The sequence below is a fragment of the Eriocheir sinensis genome, chromosome 12 (genome assembly GCF_024679095.1).
Source record: "Eriocheir sinensis breed Jianghai 21 chromosome 12, ASM2467909v1, whole genome shotgun sequence".
NCBI lineage: Eukaryota > Metazoa > Arthropoda > Malacostraca > Decapoda > Varunidae > Eriocheir > Eriocheir sinensis.
This window is the reverse complement of record NC_066520.1, coordinates 22,184,091-22,201,584: the sequence shown is the minus strand read 5'-3', so window position 1 is coordinate 22,201,584 and position 17,494 is coordinate 22,184,091. Positions and strand designations below refer to the sequence as shown.

The following is a 17,494-nucleotide window of genomic DNA, read 5'->3' as shown; positions in this document are numbered from 1 at the left end:
TCAAAACGAAAAAATGGGACGAAAAGTCCCAGTTTTTCGTCTTGACAGCGTGAAAATTAGCCCCCCAATTTTTTTTTTTTTTTTTTTTTTTTTTTTTCAAAAAACCCGAAGCCCAGCTAATTGGGCTCGCTTCGCTTTGCCCCACGGCCCTCTTCAAGTGACTACATAGGCCCACATTTAGTGGAAAAACACCCCCCTCATACACACACACACACAAACACTTTTACAGCTGGGTACGCCCCTGTAATGAATGAGTTGTGACGGGTCTTCTACATTCTACGCCATGATCACCTCGCCGCTCGACCACTCTCGCCGCGCCGCGCCGCCTCCCTCACTCTCGCCGCGCCGGACAGACGTAAACAAGCACCCGAGGAGGGCAGGAGGACGGTCATTTCTTTCCGCCAGCACACGACCCACAGCCCCAACAGCCATGCAGGTAATATGCTGACCGTCTCCCCAGCACAGTAACCTTCCCGAGTGGTCCATGGGAGTATAGATAAAGTGTATGAGGATAATTATGTTCCCCCGTGAAGCAGGCTAACGGGGTGGGCTGTTGATGTTTTCTCTCTTCAGTAATTGCAATCACCTAACTACCAATTAAAATGCACAAACATAGCACGAATATTATGTAATGTGGTGGGTGTAAGAGAGGTGTGGGTTGGGGGTGCCCTGCTGCATTATCGGCAATTGGGTGTAATTCTGAAGTTTTGCCCTTGTGTTAGGTTAGCTACCTCCACGGACAGCCTTTTTTTTTTTTTTTTTTTTTTTTTTTCTTTTTTTTTTTTACAACAAAGGAGACGGCTCAAGGGCAACAAAAAGTGTAGAAATAAAGAGACAATTTACAGTTTCGCCCAACCAACGATTTTCTTGCGTGGTTCATGTTTTTCTGGTGATAGATGTAGTGAATTGCATGATTTTTGTACCTCATTTCCGTCGCAAATGCAAACCGGCAGTAGTTTTTGAGGTATGGAAAAAAGGAAAGGGGGATCAATAGTAATGGCCCATGGTATCTGATTGATTAAAAAAAAACATGCCAAAACTTTGTGGAAAAAAACTAGATCTTATACCAGAGCAAAAATAGGTGCTTTCTGTAACTTTACCACACACTCAACCAGCTACCATCTCTTTTTCCCTTATATGTAAAATAATAAATAGCTGTTTTGGCTACGGTTCTATTTATATTAGATTCATTTCTGCCTTGTACCTATAAACTAGCGGACGCAGTGAGCAGATGAGTAAAACTGTTCCCCGCCTAACATGCAGCTCTTCCATCCATCTCAGAGGGAGGAGCGGTTGATGGACGCCACGCTGGATGCGATCCTCCAGCGGGTGGTGGACATCAAGGGGTCGCTGCAGGAGTTGATGGTCAAGACAGAGCGGGAGGGGGAGCAGGGAGACTGGCCCTCCTATCTCAACTCTTTCTCTGTAATCTCAGCACAGGTAACAATTCATTATTTGGAGAGGATATCAGTTTGCAGTAAGGGCCCTGAAAATTCCCAGAAAGTTTCAATTTTTCCGGAAACTCTTCCACTCTTTGCAGCCCTAGAGTAAAGTAATTGACTTTCAACAAATAAAGTAACCTAATTCAATGATACAACCAGAGGCTTAGTGAATTTTGCTAATTTATGAAACTAATAGTGTCTGACCTTTCCTCTAACAGATTTACACCCTCATGAAGCTGCTTAAGAATGAGAAGACGCCAATCTTACGTAACTATCTCACACTTCCCCTCCAACTCAATGCTGAGTCGGATGAAAAACTGTTGGTGGCCACCGAGGGCCGCGTCCCATCCTTCAGCCACGACTTTGTCCCCAACATGCTGAGAACCAAGCCTGAGCCGGACGTGGAACAGAAGCACCAAGCCCTGGAGACCAAGATGACGCAGATCAACAGTGACACAGCGCAGGTGGGTAAGGTAAAACAACGAGACATGCTGACCACTATGCTATGGTAGAAAGTAGAGAGAGGAATGAAGTTTTGTTTCTGTATGGCTTTCTAAACTTGTTTCCATTATAATGACTCATATTTTGTGCTCTACTATGATCTCTTTGCCTATCTCAAAAAATAGTTGCTAGTTAGTGGTTGCATGATCTGTTTTTGCTCCTAACTCTTAAAAGCATGGCTAATTGAGACAGTAAGTCTTAGCTATTCTAGAGTTTCTTATTTCATCAAACTTGACCCTAAACTTTTGTCCCCCAGAAACAAATCAACATCCACAACAAGGTAGTGAAGCACGTGATGGACTTGGTCAACACGGCAAGAGAGGAGTGGGAGACGGAGACAGCCGCACGCACCAGCCAGCCCCAGACATGCTCCCTCAATGAGACGCAGGCCCTGGTGGCAGCCCTAGGCACCGGCAAGGGCTTCAAGATGCGGGCGCAGCCTCCAGGTCCCTCGCCCACCATTCAGCAGCCTCCACCACAAAGTAAGAACCCTTCTGGTGCTGGGATTTCAGTTACCCGAGCTTTGTTTTATATGTTTTTTTACTTTATGCCATGATCTTAGCTGATTTCTCATATTTAACCCTTGATATTGCTTCTGAGAGAGGTCCAGGTATTATTGGCAGCATCAAACGTTAACACAGGTCCATATTGATTGTTTATTTGAGTTGGAGTTGCCCTTAAGATGCTTCTGTTACTGTAAAAACAAAATATCTATACAAAAATGGTTGAACTGTGGCAAAAAGGGGACCATGGTTTTTAGGTACATAGTATACAACCATTGGTGTTATAGCTCACTAGATGTTTATGTCGTCCCATCCTGATGCTCTAACTTATGATGGACCTTTGTGTGTTTCAGTCACCACAACAAGCAAGGCCCCGAGTGCTGTCAAGACCAACATCAAGGCGGCCTCTGCCATCCACCCCTACGGCAGGTGAACAATGCCTCTGTGCTGGCCCACTTCCTTCCACCACCACACTGGCATCATACTACTGGCCTGGCTGGCAGATGCTTACTTGATTTATAAATGGTTGTCAGTGTGTGAGAGAGAGAGAGAGAGAGAGAGAGAGAGAATTATTCCCATAGTAAAGATCTGGATATGTATTGTAGCAACGTCTTTAATATAATATGCAAAAAATAACCTACACATTTGGGATTTTTTTCTCGGCCTTCGTTTCATATATTGTCTAAGCTAGAACTGATTGTCAAGGGGTGTAACAAACCAGATTACCAAAAGCTGTGGTATAGTTAGTTTCTAGAGTAAAACCAACATGCACTGAGCTTAATAAAGGGGCTGAGCACATGGTTGGTCAGTGTGGCATAGGTTCATGGTTTTAGTGCATCCCATCTCCCTTTGCCAGTTCTATACAGTGAAAGATTACAAAGGACGGCTCATGACTTTGTGACGCCATGACCGCACACCTAATTAACCAATCATTCGTGTTAGTGACTTGGTAGTGGGTGACATTAGTTGACTGGTTACTGTCTCACCACTTCAAATAGGGGGTTGAATAAGCCTTAGACAGGGAAGCCACTCGCTATCACAGGGCTACAATAAGAGTTTTGTAACCACTTTGTGAGGATGATTCCTGAGCCCAAACTGGTTGGCTCAATTAAAGTTTTAAGACCATTGATGTTTACGACCTGAGATCAATGTTGGCAACCATTAGCGAGCCTTGACACTGCATTGATCATAGTGCATCAGTACATCCTCAATAAACCCATCACATTAAGGTTTTCAGCTTGAATTAAAGTTGTGCATATGAGCTTGTTATCACGCCCTATACGCAGCTCTAAGCCTTCCCAACACTTGAACATAAGAAGACCGCAGTTCACTAAGACTCCAAGATCGCTCTCACATCTAGACATGCTTATGGGAGTGTCATTTAAAGAGTAACTATGTGAGGGGTTATTCCTGACTACAAGCAAAATACTACACTTCCTGACACTGAACTCCATCCACCACTTTTCCACCCAATATGCTACTTTCCTGCCTAATAGTCCTTCCTCCACCCTGCCCTGAGAATACTACACTTCCTAACACTGAACTCCATCCACCACTTTTCCATCCAATATGCTACTTTCCTGCCTAATAGTCCTTCCTCCACCCTGCCCTGAGAATACTACACTTCCTAACACTGAACTCCATCCACCACTTTTCCATCCAATATGCTACTTTCCTGCCTAATAGTCCTTCCTCCACCCTGCCCTGAGAATACTACACTTCCTAACACTGAACTCCATCCACCACTTTTCCATCCAATATGCTACTTTCCTGCCTAATAGTCCTTCCCCCACCCTGCCCTGAGAATACTACACTTCCTAACACTGAACTCCATCCACCACTTTTCCATCCAATATGCTACTTCCCTGCCTAATAGTCCTTCCTCCACCCTATCCTGAGAATACTACACTTCCTAACACTGAACTCTTCTGCCACTTTTCCACCCAATATGCTACTTCCCTGCCTAATAGTCTTTCCTCCACCCTATCCTGAGAATACTACACTTCCTAACACTGAACTGCATCCACCACTTTTCCACCCAATATGCTACTTTCCTGCCTAATAGTCCTTCCCCCACCCTGCCCTGAGGATTCTACACTTCCCAACACTGAACTCCATCTGCCACTTTTCCACCCAATATGCTACTTTCCTGCCTAATAGTCTTTCCTCCACCCTATCCTGAGAATACTACACTTCCTAACACTGAACTCCATCTGCCACTTTTCTACCCAATATGCTACTTCCCTGCCTAATAGTCTTTCCTCCACCCTATCCTGAGAATACTACACTTCCTAACACTGAACTACATCTGCCACTTTTCCACCCAATATGCTACTTTCCTGCCTAATAGTCTTTCCTCCACCCTATCCTGAGAATACTACACTTCCTAACACTGAACTACATCTGCCACTTTTCTACCCAATATGCTACTTCCCCGCCCTTCCCTGAGATCAATGGCACCGGTAACTATCAGAGTCTCAGCGCCCCCCCCATTGATCGAGGTGCCGCAGTACACACTCCCACATTCATGGCAAAGGGAGATAATCATGGCGTCACTTATGTCATGAATACGGTAGAGGCTGCGGGGGTTCCGTTTTGTCATGCTCGCTCATCACTGTGGAAGCTTCAAGTGACCGGTGGCAATTTCTCTTTCCCTATATGGCACTTTGCATGTTACCATTTGGAAATGATGCTACCCCAGGATACGTCTTTGGTGACAAGCATAGCAAGTCTCATTATTCCTATTAGTGGTTGGCCTCAGCTCTCTCTGCCTTGTTGATGTCCCTTGAAGCACACACACATTATGCACATACCCCAAGCAAAGTTCCTACCACGCAGACGACTACCCTGTCATTAAACTAAACTATCACGGGCTTCAGAGTTTCAGGTTAGGTCAGCCATGGCCCAGTGGAGTTAAATTAAAATGGACTATAGTTCCAGTTTTTTATTTTGCTTCATCCAAAGACCAAAGTGACCTAAAGATTCCCATTTAGCTCCTGCATAGTGCCCTTTCTTCCTGTTTCTTTTCTTCTTCCTCCTCATTGAACATTCTTATTTTCTCTTATGGGGTTGGACAGGCTATGAGTCTCTCCCTTTCTTGACAATCATATGCACAGTGCCCTTTTTTCTTTCTCTTTCTTAATCATTCAACATCCTTATTTTCCCTTATGGTCTTTCTTCTTTCTCTTTCCTCCTCGTTTAACATCCTTATTTTCCCTTATGGGTTTGGACAAGATAAGAATCTCTCCCAATCTTGACGTTCATATGCACAGTGCCCTTTCTTACACCAAACGAAATACATGTTAAGGAGACAACACATCAGCTCAGATCCTTCCGTCTCCCATTCCCCTTCTCGCGTGTAGCCGTGCCTGAATACACGCCGCCCTATTGACTGCCTGGAGGCGCTGACTAACTCCCTGCTCGCATATTTAAGGCCATTTATCAGGAGGGAGTTGCTTCTAATTTGGATAAAGGGGAAGATGGATTTACGTCGGCGAGATTAAGGATACTAGTGTGGGGAGAATGACGCTGCAAAATGCTACTACCACTACTACTACTACTACTACTACTACCTACTGATGAATGACTTGGCGCCTCGGGTCACCTGCTGGAAGGTCACGTGCATCACTAATTGTCCAGATAAATAATTAGCACACCTTGATGGAGGCTGAACGAATCTATCTATCTCTCTATCCATGTATAACTCTTTCTGTCCCTTAAAAGCAAACCAGGTAGCCTATCTTTTTTTTTATCGTATAAGTAGAAACATTGATTATACGAACCACATTTTCTTTTTTTCTTATTTATGTATCTAATGCGGTCCCGCTATCCAGTACTACGTTAGGCGTGTGTTTTAAAGAGATACACGGACGCCAAGAGAGAGAGAATTAACATGAAAACACAAATGAAGAATGTTAAGAAGAAAGAAGAAAACCAGGAAAAGGAGGAGAAAGAGGAAGAGAAAACCCGAATGAAAAATGTTGAGAAGAACGAAAGAACAAAATGAGGAGAAAGAGGAAGAGAAAGTTCAAATGAAAAATGTTGAGAAGAACGAAAGAACAAAATGAGACGGAGAAAGAGGAAGAGAAAGCCCAAAAGAAAAATATTAACAAGAGAGAAAGGGAAGAAAACCAAGAGGAGGAGGAGGAGGAGGACTTAAGAGAAAACCCAAATGAAGAATATTGAGAAAAGAGAAAAAGAAGAAAACGAGGAGAAGGAGGAGGAGAAAGAGGAATTAAGAGAAAACCCAAATGAAAAATATTAACAAGAGAGAAAGGGAAGAAAACCAAGAGGAGGAGGAGGAGGAGACAGAGGAATTAAGAGAAAACCAAAATGAAAAATACTGAGAAAATAAAGAAAAAGAAGAAAACGAGGAGGAGAAAGAGAAAGAGGAAGAGTAGGAGGAGAGAGGAGCCAGCCAAGTGGTACGATACAGATACGCAATACACTTTCACGTCTGCAGTATTTATGGCAGAGCAGCGCAGCAATAATTTTCTCCTTCGCCTCTAGTCTTAGCCATAAATCCTTGGCCTTGCATCATCAGAATATTGACGCTACTCCTGCACCGAGGCCATTAAAACACGTATATGTTAATGGCCATCTGCATGCACTCCGCGAAAGAAAGAGAGAAAAAGAGAAGTGATTTGGGGACCCGCTGTACATAGGTATAGTAAAAAATGTATCTTGTATTCTTTTGTATGCTATTTTTCTAAGACAGTCGTGCAGATCTGGCCTTTTCAACACTCGCATCTGGGTTTTGAAAGGAACAACCACGAGGATTAAACAATTTTGGGACCCTGTGTAGAGAGATATGGTAAAAAAAAACTGTCTTGTATTCTCTTGTATGCTATTTTCCTTAGACAGTCATGCAGATCTGGCCTTTTCAACACTCGCTTTTGGGTTTGCAAAGGAACAGCCACAAGGATTAAACAATTTTGGGACCCAACCTAAGGAGATACAACCTTTTCAAATGGATGTACTAGGGCTCAGAGGTGTTAGAAAATACTAAGCTAGTGGGGCCCTTGAGATACCCAGCGCAATTAACCTACACAAAAAGATAGAAAAGCAGACTACTAGGACGTATTAATCATTGGCTATATAGTTAATTCACGTGCCAGACGATAATGAATAAAAGTCCTTCTTCCTTTGGCCACTATTCTTGTCTTCTGGTCTAAGTGGACTCGGCCATTAAGGAAAGATGCGTGACATGTTTCCTGAAGCCATTAAAGGAAGAAGGAGGAAGTGTTTCTTGAGGTATTCGCGGAAGGCTGTTGAGTCTCAGCTAATAATTCCACGCCGTTAGTTTCCAATCCCACACGTTATGGGTTTGGCGGAAAAGAAGGAGGAGGAGCATGTGGTGAGTATGTGCTTCAATCTTCCTCTTACACACACACACACACACACACACACACGCACACGGATTGGAATGGCCTGATCAACACTTTCGGTATATCATAAACATTACATATTCCTCGCTACATTACCTATACTCTTATGCAGCCGTAAGGAAAAGTATAATCAACATAATCAATGGTTTAACTTACCTATATTAATGAGAAGAACACCTGTATCCTCTCATTAATAACAGGATGATGATGATAATGAAATGACGGTATAAATAATGATAGGTACAACATTATCAACAAAATAAGAAAGGAAAAGGAGACGAGGAAGAGATGAAGGGGTGGATGAGTGAACGAGTGTGATAATGAAGAAATAATAGTGAAAATAATGATACTAACAACAATATCAACGAAAACAATAGGCAACGAAGAGAAGGAGGAAGAGAAGGCGTGAATGAGTAAGTAAGTGAGTGAGTAAGCGAGTCAGTGAGTGAGTGAGTAAGTGTGAGAATGACAAAACAAGTGAAAATAATGACAATAACAACAGTATCAAGAAAAAATTAACACGAGGAAGAGGAAAAGGAGGCGTGAATGAGTAAGCGAGTGAGTGAATGAGTGAGTGAGTGAGTGAATAAGTCTGAGCATGATAAAACAAGTGAAGATAATGACAATAACAACAGTATCAAGACAAAATTAACAAGAGGAAGAGGAAAAGGAGGAGTGAGTGAGTGAGTGAGTGAGTGAGTGAGTGAGTGAATAAGTCTGAGCATGATAAAACAAGTGAAGATAATGACAATAACAACAGTATCAAGACAAAATTAACACGAGGAAGAGGAAAAGGAGGCGTGAATGAGTGAGTGAGTGAGTGAGTGAATAAGTCTGAGAAAGATAAAACAAGTGAAAATAATGACAATAACAAGAGTATCAAGACAAAATTAACACGAGAAAGAGGAAAAGGAGGAGTGAATGAGTGAGTGAGTGAGTAGGTTAATCAACACTCACATGACGTCAGGCGGGTATAAAGGGCCGCGGGGGGCAGGCAGCGAGGGCAGTGTCTCCGGCGGCCTCTTCAGCGATGGTGGCAACGGTCTGGCTGCTCCGGTGTCTGAAGGTGGAGTAGGTTTGAAGAGTTAGTTAAGAGACATACCTAGGCCACATACATAAAGGTTGCCCCCCCTCTCTCCCGCTGCCTCCCTCCTTTAATAGCATGAATATTGAGTGAACCAGAGCTGACAAGGTGCTTTAGAGGAGAGAGAAAAAAGGAAATTAAGGGAGAGGAGGTGAGGGGAAGGGAGGAGAGGTGGAAAACGAAAGGTAAGGTAAGGTAAGGGATACAAATGAAAAAGAAAAGTAAAAAAATTGAGGGAGAAAAAAATTACATCCTAATCCTCCTCCTCCTCGCCTAGAATCCTTGTGAAGCCGTACCTCTTCTCTTATCCATAAATCCTTGGCGTTGCATCATCAGACTATTGACGCTGCCCCTGCACCAAGGCCATTAAAATACGTATATGTTAATGGCCGTCTTCTACATGCACTCCGCGAAAGAAAGACAAAGAACATAAGTAAAAGTCACCATTTATTTTCTTCACCAGCCTCGTCTTCCCTAATTACGTATACACATTACAAGGTGGATGTGAATATAGTATCTTTACACTCCACGGAGAGCATCCAGTTGAAGATAAAACTGAATTAGATCTTCGGAGAGACATCTTGATCTGTTTCTTATGTCTGATGAGTCGTGTTAGTATTAGTGTGATGATCGTGTGTGTCCGCAGGTTATGGTGGTGGTGGTGCCCGTATTTGCGGCGCAAGGGGACGGTGCGGCGGCTGCGGGCGTGGCGGGTCTTGTGCGGGCCATCACGAAGGAGGTCCTCAGCGACTGTCACCTGGCTGTCGTGGGCTACGGGCAGACGGTCATACAAGGCATCCTCAGGTAGGTAATGCATAGGTTCAAGGCCTAGTGAGACGGAGACGAGCACCGAGGTCACGTGCAGCTTAGTGTATGCCCCAAGATGGTCTCATACAAACAACGTAATATTCTCTGTTATACTAATCCATATTCTTAAACATTTCGAGGCCTACACACCCACAATTGATAAGGCTTTCGTAGAAGTTCTCGTGTTAGTATTTCCATGGGTAGTTATATGCGCCAGGTGATAGTTTGATAAGGCTTCTTCTGCAGGGGTCTGGACAGCGGCGCGACCCCCGTTCTGCCGCGCACCGTAGTTGACGTGGCGGAGAAGTGGCAGGGGCGTCACGGTCTGCTGAGGGGCGTGGTGCGGGGGGACGTGCGGGACGCTTGCAGGCTGTTGGTGGCGCAGGGAGCGGGCAGCGGCAAGGAGGAGGTGTTTCAGTGAGTGCGTGTATCTGTTCGTAGCCATGACCAGACGTGGGGTGAAGTGTATACTGAAGTGAGATGAAATTGCAAATGGTTAAGTGAATATTAATGGAATGGACGCTGGAGTTGAATCGCTAAAGTAATATGAAGTACACTTAAAACAGACAGAGAAAAGTGGAAAAAACGTTGAGGAATATGCGAGTCTGCAGTGGTTTAGTAATGGGTGATGATTCTGTTGATCTTAGTGTCTGTTACCCTGTCTGTTAGCTTGCCTGTCTACCTGTGTCTGTCTTTCCCTTGGCGGCTTTCCTGTAGCTAACGAAATACCTGAGTTTGGAATGGATTAATAATAGCTGATTCTGATGATCTTGAGTATGTTACCCTGTCTGTCTAGCTTGCCTGTCTGTCTGTCTTTCCTTTGGCGGTTTTCCTGTAGCTAACGAAATATCTGAGTTTGGAATGGATTAATAATAGCTGATTCTGATGATCTTGAGTCTGTTCCCCTGTCTGTCTAGTTTGCCTGTCTGTCTGTCTGGGTCTGTCTTTCCCTTGGCGGCCTTCCTGTAGCTAACGAAAATAACTGAGTCTGAAATTAATTAATAATAGCTGATTCTGATGATCTTGAGTATATTACCGTCTGTCTAGTTTGCCTGTCTGTCTGTCTGGGTCTGTCTATCCCTTACCCTTCCTGTACCTAACTTGCTTTCTACTCCGTCTTCCCTCTCTTCATCTGAGCTTATAACTATTCTCTACCTCACGTCTTTCACGGGCTATAATCTGAACTATTCACCCATCGACCAACCAATCAACCTGTCACAACAAGGAGGGTGAAAAGGAGAGCATCCCCGCGAAGACGGTTGAAGACAAACGAGTATTAATCACACACACACACATACACACACACACACACACATCCTATAAACATCCTCGCGGCATAGATGAATACGAGACGAGCACCGCTGACACACGGCAAAGGGAGTGTTTATGAGTGTCTGGTGGCCCTCAAGACATTTATGGTACATCAGTTATGCTATGTAATGCACCGTAATGTCCAGCGGCGTGTCGGGGCTTTCTTGTTATGTGGCGATCAATGACTGGGCTCTCTTCCTTCCTTTATTGCCTTGCTTCCTTTGTATTTTGTTTCTTTTCCTTGTATTCTCTTTCCTTTCTTTTTTCTTCATTCCGATTATCTTACTTTTCGCATTTCCTTTCTTCCTTCCTTCCTTCCTTCCCTGTTTTCTTTCCTTTCCCGCCTTCCTATCTTTTTTCCTTTCTTCCCGTTTTCTTTATTTCCCTCCTTCCCTCGTGTATTTTCGTCCTTCCTAACTTCCTTTCCTTCCTATCTTCCCTTCTTTCCTTTCTTTCTCTCCACCTTCCTTCCTTTCTTCTTATCTCCTTTCCTCATTCCCTTTCGTTCCTTCCATTCTCCCCTCCTTCCCTTCTTACAGATTTCTAGAGGAGGCGCGACTTTACGAATGGGAGAAAACATACGTAGTGCTTGTGGGCGAGGAAGAAGAAGAGGAACAGGAGAACGAGGCACCGGGAAAGGCAGAAGGAGGCAAGGAGACGATGGGACAAGAATCGGCGCTGCTCCACCAAGCCTTCAAGAACACGCACTTCATCCTCTACCTCGTCCCTCGCCACGCATCGCCTACACACCTCCCCGACCCGCCAGGCCTCGCTACTACGAAGGGTACACGAACAGGAGCGGAACGTGGCGTCAAGGTATACACGCGTTGCATCTACTGCGCCGCCGGTGGAGCGTCTCTTCGTCTTCTGTATACATGGAAACCGTCGCAAACTGATCAGCTCTCCACTTCCTTCTTTCCTGGTAAGTGTAAGCGAGGGTGCAAAGATGGGTGCCAGTTTTGTCATTTCCAGGTGTTTTTTTTCTGTATCTTTCCTTTTTCTTCTTCTCCTCCTCGTTCTCATTCCGCTTCTTCTTCTCCTCTTTTGTCAGGCGGTCAAAAACATAGATGCCAGTGTTATCAAGTCTACATCTTTTTCCTCAACTTTTCCATCTTCTTTCTCATTCTCCTCCTCCTCCTCGTCTTCCTTCCGCTTCTTCTTCTTCTCCTCTTTTGTCAGGCGGTCAAATACATAGATGCCAGTGTTATCAAATCTACGTCTTTTTCCTCAACTTTTCCATCTTCTTTCTCATTCTCCTCCTCCTCCTCGTCTTCCTTCCGCTTCTTCTTCTTCTCCTCTTTTGTCAGGCGGTCAAATACATGGTCAAATACATAGATGCCAGTGTTATCAAATCTACGTCTTTTTCCTCAACTTTTCCATCTTCCTCCTCCTCCTTCTCCTCCTCTTTGTTCCATCTCCTCTTTCCAGTGTCAGCGTTACCAATTCAACGTCTCAATCTCTACTTTTCTCACCCTTCACCACAAGCTCAAGGGCCAATGCTACGGAGATGAGCACCGAGGCCATGCGAGGCTATACCATAAACCCCGAACTCTACCTTTTTCCCTTTTCCTCCTCCTCTTCCTCCTCCCTCTTAACATAGACCAAAAAAAGTAACAATTTGACCTGGAGACGAACACATGTTTAAAAGTAGAAGGAATCAGGATTTTGAGCTTAAAGAAAGAAAGGGAAACAAAGGTAAACATGAAACGGGTGAAATATAATTGAGTACCCGTTCCCCCGTTCTCTTACACACGCGCTGACGTCCCCTAACCCTTGACTAATAGCCCTGCTGAAGTTATCGAGTCCAGGGGCCGTGTCATGCATACTAACAATGTCCTATATCAGTGCTGTCTAGGGTGATGGATTGTCTATTTCCTCCGTGATGTTACCTAAGTATATAATGCAAGGTATGGGAATGGAATAAGGAGTTAGCTAAGGTAGTATTCTGAGGTGATTTGCCGTTTATGCTGAACAATACTTCGTTTTTTATGTCGTTATTTGTAACTATTCGGGGTATTCTAATGTATATTCAACCTTTTAGTTTCGTAGATCTATGTACTACTTCTACTTCTGCTATCACTACTATTACTACTTTTCCTATCCTCATCCTCTCTCTCCTCCTCTTCCTCCTCTTTCTCATCCTCCTTCTCCTCGTCCTCGTCCTCGTCCTCCTTGTCATCCTCCTTCTCATTCTCATTCTCCTCCTCCTCCTCCTAGTCCCATCTCTTCTACTACTACTACAACTACTACTACTACTACTACTACTACTACTACTTCTACTACTACTACTACTACTACACTATTCGGCCACCACAGGATAGCTAGCCGCTGAGCCTTTCACCATTAACACGTCGCTCTCTTAATACTTAATTTTCTCGCCTCGTCTTCGCCTTCCTTCATATTTGATCGCTTCGCCTCCTCACCACTTGATCTTTTCCTTCGGCTATTTCTTTTTCTTGCTTTGTTCTTGTTCTTATTTATATTCTACCGTACCGCTGATGAGGTTTCAGGCCCCGCGAGTTTGTATATAATATGATTGTTTCTTCTAAAGCATGGCCACTTGCCTATGACATAAACACTCTCTCGTTAGGTTGGTAAGGTTAGTATTGAGGCAAATCTATAACAAATATATTGATAATCCTCTTTTTACGATAAAGGAAGCAGCTCAAGGGCAATGCAAAAAAAAGACCCCACCCAGCGTTGCCTCTGTAAAAGTAAATAGAGCTGATGTAAACTCCTCTAGGTCTTGTCTCATTTACCGAATAAGACAAATGCTTCTCAGGGTCCCTTCGAAGTCTGCAGAGCCACCGTCTGCGCATCGTGTCCATGGAGTGGTTCCCCTTCATCGACTACAAGCGGCACACACCGGAGGGCGGCGCAGTGGTCACCCCGCGGGACTCACTCGACTACCGCATGCTTAAGGAGATCTCCAAGCGACTGAATTTTACGTGAGTGAGCGAGATCTTGCTTTTCTTTGCCTTTCAGTGAGTGAGGCGAGTCTTTTCTTCGTCTTGCATTATTTTTAGGACCGAGAGAAGACAATATATTTAACTAATGGCATAAAGACAATAGTTGGGAGCGAGATCTTGCTTTTCTTTGCCTTTTAGTGAGAGAGGCGACATTTTCTTTGTCTTGCATTATTTTTAGGACCGAGAGAAGACAAACTAATGGCATAAAGACAATAGTTGGGATATTTTCGTGAGTGAGGCGACTTCTTTCTTCCTTTTGCATCATTTTTGGAGCGAGAGAAGACAAACAAATGTCTTTAAAAATATACTTCAAACTACTAATACCACAACAGTACCCAACACGATCACCAACACCACTACCCACGCTCCCATATTAGCTCACCTCTGCATACTCGTCTCCTCCTCCTCTTCTTCCTTCTCCTCGTCTTGATCTTGATGTCACAGTTACGAGATGCGAGCGCCTTGGGATAACCAGTGGGGGACATCGACTTCAAGCGGGAACTGGACGGGAGTGGTAGGGACGCTGCAGCACCAGAAGGCAGACTTTTCCATGATGCTCTCCTACATGCCGACGCGCCTCTCCATCGTCCACTACTCCGGTATCTACGCCTCGGAGCCCCTGGTGATGGTGACTTCGAAGCCGCGGCCGCTCTCCCAGGCGTCTGCACTTATCCGGCCGTTCTCTGGTGCGTGTGCGTAAGTCTGTGTGAGAGACAGACAGATAGATAGATAGATATGAAGAGGTAGAGAGAGAGAAGCAGCCTAACGAGAGAGATACAGACAGATAGAAAGAGATAGAGATAGGCAGAGAGAAACAGAAATATAGAGACAAACTAGAGAAAGAGACATAGAGAGAGAGATAGAGAGATACAAAGCAACAAACAAGTGCACAGGAGATGAAGAACGATCCTTAACACATATATATACTCACCCATATGCAGTCGAGGTGTGGGTGGTGACGTTGGTGTCGGCGGTGGCTTCGGGCGTGGTGCTATGGGGGCTGCAGCGGGTGTGGGCGTGGGCTGCGGGCTGCGAGGGGCTGGAGCTGAGCAGAGCCATGATGACCACTTGGGGCATCCTGCTTGAAGACCCGCCCATCAAGCTCCCCTCCAATATGACCGGTCAGGTAAGGAGACTTCGTTCACACAAATACCAAATCCCGTAATCTTATTAAACGTACCGACACCTGAAAGACTCTCGTTAAAGTGTCTGGGATATCCATGGACTGCTTTGTGATCCTGGTGATAGTTTTACCCGACTTCTGCATCTTGAGCGGGAATAAGCACCCAAGACAACCCGGTTAATCTTCTCTGTGGTCATGGAAAAAGGGTCGTAGGTAATGGGAGTCCGATGCGTTTAAAAATACGGACTTTTGGAACATGGGTAAAAAGTTCATGTTGATTATAAGCGATTTGAAAGCCCAGGGGAGTAAATGAATATAGAAGACGAGTTGAAAAAGGGTATAGTGTAGTGTAATGTAGTGTTTTTTGGGGTGTTGCAGATGGTGGTGGGGTGGTGGTGGGTGTACTGCATGCTGCTGACCATCGTGTACCGCTCCTCCCTCATCGCCCACCTCACCGTGCCCGGACAGTCGCCAACGTTGGAGAGCCTCGCCGACCTGCTGAAAGCCAATCGTCGTGAGCGTTGGACGTGGGGTTACGAGCCCACGTACGGCAGCGGCTGGGAGTGGCTCAAGATCAACGAGAACCCCACCGTCAGGACCGTCTTCAAGTCCCTGATGGTGAGTGAGAGAAAGAGGAAAGTTGTTACGTTCTCACATACATTTACGATGAACTCCTCCTCCTCCTACTTCTTCTACTCCTACTCCTACTCTTCCTCCTCCTACTATTACTACTATTACTATTACTATTGTTTATATCTCATTCATGCTCTTATTCATTTTCGATCCTATTCCCATAGACTTAACACTCCTAACCCAATGCTCCCCACGCCCACTAACACCCACCACGCACTTCCATCTCTCTCCCACACACGCCTGCAGGTGGTGGACCTCGACGAGCAGCTGGCGCGGGTGATTCGAGGCCGCCACGCCTTCATCACCTGGAAGTATTACATCCGCTCGGTGGTGGCCGCGCGGTACAAGGGCGCCTCCCCACTCCACACGGCGAGGGAGGAGCTCTTCAACTACGGCGGCTATGGCTGGGGCTTCAGGTGTGTGTAGGGGGGGATACTAATACTAATACAAACACTAATACTAATACGAACACTAATACTAATACCTCGTTCCCGGCAGGAGGGGCGCGCCGTTCCGAAGTCTGGTGGACGATTTGCAGGGCCGCCTTGTGGAGTCCGGACTAGTGACCACGTGGCTTGACCAGCTGGTGGAGGCGGGGATGACTGCACGCTTGCCGGAACCCGCCACGCCCACAATGGACACCCAGCTGCTTCTGTCCCAACAGGTAAGAAGAAGCCCGGTGTCCACTGGTACTAATACTAATGCTAATACAAATACCAATACTAGCACTAATACTAACACGAATACTAATACTAATTCTAATACTAATACTAATAACAAAACTAATACCAATACGAATACTAATACTAATACAAACACTACTTCTAATACTAATGGCAATACTAATACCAATACGAATACTAATACTGATACAAATACTAATACTAATACCAATACTAATACCAATACTAATATCAATACCAATACTAACACAAATACTAATATTAATACCAACACTAACACCAGTACCAATACTAATACCAATACCAACAGTAATACCAATACCAACTCTAATACCAATAACTGTAGCAGGAAGGGGCGGCCCGGGTAATCCTGGGCCTGGGTCACCTGCAGGGCATCTTCTACCTACTCGGATTCGGCCTCGCCCTCGCCTTCGCCACCTTCCTCGCCGAGCTGCTGCCATTCTGCCGCCCCGAGGACACCCACAAAACCTAGCAAACCTTTCCACCTTAAATTCCGTTAATCTCCACTTCTCATACACACGCAAACAGACAAATATAAAAAATACCCTCTCCTTTCCCGTTAATCGCTACATCCACGTGCTTGAAAGTCAGGAAATTTGATAAAGCGTAAGCTGATAGTGGTGTAGGTGTTTCTTTTTAACCTTCTTCGGTATATCCCTTAAGAGAGTAGGTGTGGGAGGGAGATAAAACTGTATACGATAAGGTGTCTGCTCTCAACCCTCTCTGCCTACTTCGTCTCTTATAATAATGAAGATAATGAAAGAGGAAGGCGGAGAGGGAAGTGGGGCGGGGAGGGATGAGGCTGCATGGCTATATACGGGTTTGTCTTCTCGTTAGGGTGTATAGGGTGCCAGTATTACGCTTTGATGCCCCACTGTCCGCTGCAATACATCAGATTACATGACAGCGACGCCTCCCACCACTGGCCAGATTAACAACGTGAGAGTTCTCCCAAACGCTGACAATCCCTAGGGAAGGCGAGTTTAAAAGCAATTACAGCAACGTCAGCAGTAGCAGCAACAACAACAAC

The 17,494-nt window shown here is 45.0% G+C and overlaps 3 protein-coding genes across 7 annotated transcripts; all 3 read left to right on the top strand.

The window, feature by feature from the left end:
* Nucleotides 1–279: 279 nt before the first annotated feature.
* On the top strand, nucleotides 280–3,082 carry LOC126997761 (mediator of RNA polymerase II transcription subunit 8-like). 3 transcript variants are annotated; one of them, XM_050859000.1, is made up of 5 exons: nucleotides 280–436; nucleotides 1,282–1,440; nucleotides 1,661–1,915; nucleotides 2,200–2,425; nucleotides 2,800–3,082. In XM_050859000.1, exons 1-5 carry the CDS (start codon nucleotides 284–286, stop codon nucleotides 2,877–2,879), a joined length of 873 nt encoding a protein of 290 aa, XP_050714957.1. In that variant the 5' UTR covers nucleotides 280–283; the 3' UTR covers nucleotides 2,880–3,082. The 3 variants fall into 3 exon arrangements, with proteins under 3 accessions (XP_050714957.1, XP_050714955.1, XP_050714956.1); XM_050858998.1 differs by having other exon boundaries at nucleotides 337–436; nucleotides 1,264–1,440; XM_050858999.1 differs by having other exon boundaries at nucleotides 341–436; nucleotides 1,264–1,440; nucleotides 1,661–1,906.
* Nucleotides 3,083–8,843: 5,761 nt separating this feature from the next.
* LOC126997760 (uncharacterized) lies at nucleotides 8,844–11,990 on the top strand. 2 transcript variants are annotated; one of them, XR_007752377.1, is made up of 3 exons: nucleotides 8,844–8,899; nucleotides 9,564–10,141; nucleotides 11,575–11,990. XR_007752377.1 is itself a non-coding variant. In XM_050858997.1 (3 exons), the coding sequence occupies exons 1-3, from the start codon at nucleotides 8,864–8,866 to the stop codon at nucleotides 10,143–10,145; spliced, it is 369 nt and encodes a 122-aa protein (XP_050714954.1). In that variant the 5' UTR covers nucleotides 8,850–8,863; the 3' UTR covers nucleotides 10,146–10,544. The 2 variants fall into 2 exon arrangements, 1 of the variants encoding a protein (XP_050714954.1); XM_050858997.1 differs by lacking the exon at nucleotides 11,575–11,990 and having other exon boundaries at nucleotides 8,850–8,899; nucleotides 9,564–9,721; nucleotides 9,971–10,544.
* A 1,720-nt stretch (nucleotides 11,991–13,710) lies between these two features.
* LOC126997759 (glutamate receptor ionotropic, kainate glr-3-like) lies at nucleotides 13,711–17,069 on the top strand. 2 transcript variants are annotated; one of them, XM_050858996.1, is made up of 7 exons: nucleotides 13,711–13,983; nucleotides 14,449–14,690; nucleotides 14,946–15,130; nucleotides 15,506–15,745; nucleotides 16,007–16,176; nucleotides 16,259–16,424; nucleotides 16,790–17,069. In XM_050858996.1, the coding sequence occupies exons 1-7, from the start codon at nucleotides 13,862–13,864 to the stop codon at nucleotides 16,934–16,936; spliced, it is 1,272 nt and encodes a 423-aa protein (XP_050714953.1). In that variant the 5' UTR covers nucleotides 13,711–13,861; the 3' UTR covers nucleotides 16,937–17,069. The 2 variants fall into 2 exon arrangements, with proteins under 2 accessions (XP_050714953.1, XP_050714952.1); XM_050858995.1 differs by having other exon boundaries at nucleotides 15,506–16,176.
* Nucleotides 17,070–17,494: the final 425 nt, after the last annotated feature.